This window comes from Camellia sinensis, chromosome 1, assembly GCF_055761805.1.
Source record: "Camellia sinensis isolate YWXY chromosome 1, ASM5576180v1, whole genome shotgun sequence".
NCBI classification, from domain to species: Eukaryota; Viridiplantae; Streptophyta; class Magnoliopsida; order Ericales; family Theaceae; genus Camellia; species Camellia sinensis.
The window spans coordinates 136,829,524-136,833,600 of NC_138961.1; the positions used below are offsets into that span (position 1 = coordinate 136,829,524).

The 4,077-nt window shown below is 53.0% G+C and overlaps 1 protein-coding gene across 1 annotated transcript; it reads right to left on the reverse strand.

Annotated features, from left to right (window-relative positions):
* Positions 1-513: 513 nt before the first annotated feature.
* Positions 514-2,112, reverse strand: LOC145820044 (uncharacterized). The gene is made up of 2 exons (XM_082914438.1): positions 1,615-2,112; positions 514-546 (listed from the first exon to the last, which is right to left on the reverse strand). Exons 1-2 carry the CDS (start codon positions 2,110-2,112, stop codon positions 514-516), a joined length of 531 nt encoding a protein of 176 aa, XP_082770564.1.
* Positions 2,113-4,077: the final 1,965 nt, after the last annotated feature.

The window sequence follows — 4,077 nt, forward strand, 5'->3', positions numbered from 1 at the left end:
AGGCTTTTGAGTGCTCGGTCTGGTCGAGGCTTTGAAGTGCTTGGTCTGGCCGAGGCCTTGAAGTGCTCGGTCTGGCCGAGGCTTTTGAGTGCTCGGTCTGGTCGAGGCTTTGAAGTGCTTGGTCTGGCCGAGGCCTTGTAGTGCTCGGTCTGGCCGAGGCTTTTGAGTGCTCGGTCTGGCCGAGGCTTTTGAGTGCTCGGTCTGGCCGAGGCTTTGAAGTGCTCGGTCTGGCCGAGGCTTTGAAGTGCTCGGACTGGTCGAGGCTTTGAAGTGCTCGGACTGGCCGAGGCTTTGAGTGCTCGGTCTGGCCGAGGCTTCGAGTGCTCGGTCTGGCCGAGGCTTTTGAGTGCTCGGTCTGGCCGAGGCTTTGAAGTGCTCGGACTGGTCGAGGCTTTGACGTGCTCGGTCTGGCCGAGGCTTTGAAGTGCTCGGACTGGCCGAGGCTTTGAAGTGCTCCGGCTGGCTGAGGTTGTGAAGTTTTGAATTGCTGTCGGTGGCAATGTTATGGGATCGTCATACAAACATTTGAATTATGAAAGTGTAGATCTGCAATCGGAATTTGCGTTATATATAAAGAAAAGGGGAATACAACAATATTGGTAATACAAAAATATGAACTTATTGATAGTAACGCTTCAAATGTTCTGCATTCCAGGGATGGGGCAGGTCTCGGCCTTCCATGTCTTGGAGTCGGTAAGTGCCTGGTCGTGGTCGGGCTTTGACGATGTAGGGGCCCTCCCATTTGGCTGCCAGTTTGCCCTCGGCTGGATTCTTTGTGGCGAGAGTCACTTCTCGTAAGACAAGATCCCCCACAGAGAACTCTCGAGGTCGGACTCGGCGGTTGTAGTGTGTTCTCATTTTCTGCTGGTAAGAAGCCAATCTGACAGCAGCGGTTTCTCTGAGCTCTTCGACTAGATCGAGGTGTGTTCGATGGAGCTCTTCAGCTGAGGCCAGATCCGGATGTAAAACCCTAGGAGTGGGGAGGCCGACCTCTACCGGGATAACCGCCTCAGCGCCATATGTTAAGCGAAAAGGGGTTTCGCCGGTGGGGGTGCGAGCTGTGGTTCGGTAAGCCCAGAGTACATTGGGCAGTTCCTCGGCCCAAAGGCCTTTAGCAGCTTCGAGCTTGGTTTTGATGATTTTGAGAAGGGAACGGTTGGTGACTTCAACTTGGCCGTTTGCCTGGGGATGACCGGGGGAGGAGAAGCACGGTTGGATCTGGAGATCTGCACAAAATTTTCTGTACTTCGCGTTATCGAATTGTTTGCCATTGTCAGAGATGATGGCTTGAGGGATGCCAAATCGGCAAATGATCGATTGCCAGATAAACCTGGTTGTGTTCCGCTCGGTGATTGTGGCAAGGGGTTCAGCTTCGACCCACTTGGTGAAGTAATCGATGGCAACGATTGCGAATTTGGTCTGACCTCGACCGGTGGGAAGGGGACCGACCAGGTCAATCCCCCATTTGGCAAACGGATAAGGACTGCAGAGTGTGATTAACTCTGTAGGAGGAGCATGAGGGATGTTGGCGAAGCGTTGGCATTTGTCGCATTTGAGCACGAAATCAGTCGTATCCTGACTGAGTGTTGGCCAAAAATACCCAGTACGGAGTACCTTCTGGGCAAGGGATCTGCCTCCTGAGTGATTGCCACAAATCCCCTCATGGATCTCCTGCATTACGTAAGTTGCTTGCGCTGGATTGAGGCAGCGTAGGTATGGCCGGGAGAAACCGCGTTTGTACAATATGTCGTCGATAATGACGTAATTAGACGCTCGGGATCGGACTTTGGAAGCCTGCTGCTGGTCCTCTGGGAGTGCTCCTGTGGTCAGGAATAGGAGGATGTCGGATGCCCATGGGATAGGTTCATTATGAATGTATTGTATAGCTTGTAGACTCGGTGAAACGGCCGGGTGGTGTAGGTATTCTATGCGGACATCATGGCTGAGAGTAGGATGGTCAGCTGAAGCCAACTGAGCCATCTCGTCTGCTTTGGAGTTGTCTGCCCGAGGAATATGTCTGATGTGGAAGGTATTGAAGAGGCGAGCAAGGGGGAGTGCCAGGTCTCTGTAGGCTCGCATCGTATCGTCCTTGGCGTCAAAGTCCCCCGTCATTTGACCGACGACGAGTTGGGAGTCGCTGAAAACTCGGAGATGGCTGACCCCTATGTCCTTGGCGAGGCGGAGTCCTGCTATTAATGCCTCATACTCGGCTTCATTGTTGCTTGCTTCAAACAGGAAACGGAGGGCACATTTGAAGTGACCGCCCTCAGGAGAGGTGAGGATGATGCCGGCACCGCTTCCTTCTCTTCGGGACGACCCATCAACATTGAGAGTCCAGGAATGAGGATCTTCTGGCTCTGTTGGAGTTGGTAAGGGCGGGGGTGTGGTGGTCGGGGTCGGTTTAGTGAATTCCATGATGAAATCAGCTATAGCTTGCCCTTTGATTGCTGTCCGAGGGCGGTAAGAGATGTCAAACTGGCTGAGTTCTACTGACCACTGCATCAATCTGCCTGAGAGTTCCGGTTGCTGCATGACCTTCTTCAGGGGCTGGTCGGTGAGGACCACTATGGAGTGGGCTTGGAAGTATGGGCGGAGTCGTCTAGAGGCAATGACCAAGGCCAGGGATAGTTTTTCCAGCAAGGGGTAGTTCTGCTCCGCACCCCTGAGGGCTCGGCTAATGTAATAGACCGGTCGTTGGACTGAGCCATCTTCTCGGAGGAGAGCCGCACTGACTGCGGTTTCTGATACTGCTAGGTAGAGAAAGAGAGGCTCACCCGTGATTGCTTGAGAGAGAAGGGGGGGTTAGCCATGCATTGCTTTAACTGTTGGAAGGCCTCTTCGGACTCAGTTGTCCATTCAAAGGTCTGCCGAAGGACTTTGAAGAAGGGCAAGCACTTATCTGTCGCGCGGGAGATGAAGCGGTTAAGGGCCGCCACTCGGCCGGTGAGCCTCTGAACTTCTTTGACCGTCCGAGGTGACTGCATCTCGACCAAGGCTTTGATCTTCTCAGGGTTAGCTTCGATGCCGCGTTGGTTGACCATAAAACCCAAAAATTTGCCAGATCCTACGCCGAACGCGCACTTTTCTGGGTTGAGCTTCATCTGGTACTTGCGCAGGGTGGTGAAGGTTTCTCGTAAATCAGTGAGGTGGTCGGAGGAGTATTTGCTTTTGACTAGCATGTCGTCGACGTAGACTTCCATATTCCGACCTATTTGGTGATGGAAAATGGTGTTAACCAGCCGCTGATAAGTGGCCCCAGCATTCTTCAATCCGAACGGCATTACCCGGTAATGGTAAGTACCTCGGTCGGTAATAAATGATGTGTCCTCCTGGTCGGATGTGTGCATTAGGATTTGGTTGTACCTAGAGAAGGCATCCATGAAGCTGAGCATTTGATGACCGGCGGTGGCGTCGACCAGCAGATCTATGCGAGGGAGGGGGTAACTGTCTTTAGGACATGCTCGGTTCAAGTCAGAGTAGTCGACACAGAGCCGTCATTTGCCATTGTGTTTTCGGACGAGGACCACATTGGACAACCACCTAGGATAGTCCACATTTCTGATGAATTGGGCTTCGAGGAGTTTGTTAACTTCGGCGGCTATAAGGGTGTTGCGCTCCGGATGGAAGATGCGCTGCTTCTGGCGGTGGGGTCGAAAATGGGGTTCGATGCTAAGGCGATGGGTTATGAAGGAGGGGTCGATGCCTGGCATGTCAGAATGAGTCCAGGCGAATACATCTCTGTGCTCGGTTAAGAGGGCAGTAAGGTCGGCCTTGGCTTGAGCGGGTAATTGGCTGCCGATCTTGGCGGTTCTGATTGGATTGGTGGGATCAATGTTGACTTCAACAAGTTCCTCTACAGGTTCACCTCTGACCAGCTCGTCCTCGTCTCGGACGTCAAGCCCTTCGATGATCATGGCCTCTTTTAGCTTGACTTCTTTGAGTGAGGCGACATAACACTCCCTAGCTGTGGTTTGTTCGCCTTTGACGGTTCCGACGCCGAGGTCGGTGGAAAATTTCATGGCCAGATGGTATGTGGAAGTGATGGCTTGGAAGGTATTTAGGGCTGTGCGGCCAAGG

Bases quoted from the DNA above. Each gene is read 5' to 3' on its own strand.
- LOC145820044 (XM_082914438.1), bottom strand. From the start codon at position 2,112: ATGACGGGGGACTTTGACGCCAAGGACGATACGATGCGAGCCTACAGA. The intron at 547-1,614 runs GTACTCCGTACT...TTCCGATTGCAG, and splicing joins GCAGATCCCTTGCCCAGAAG to ATCTACACTTTCATAATTCA.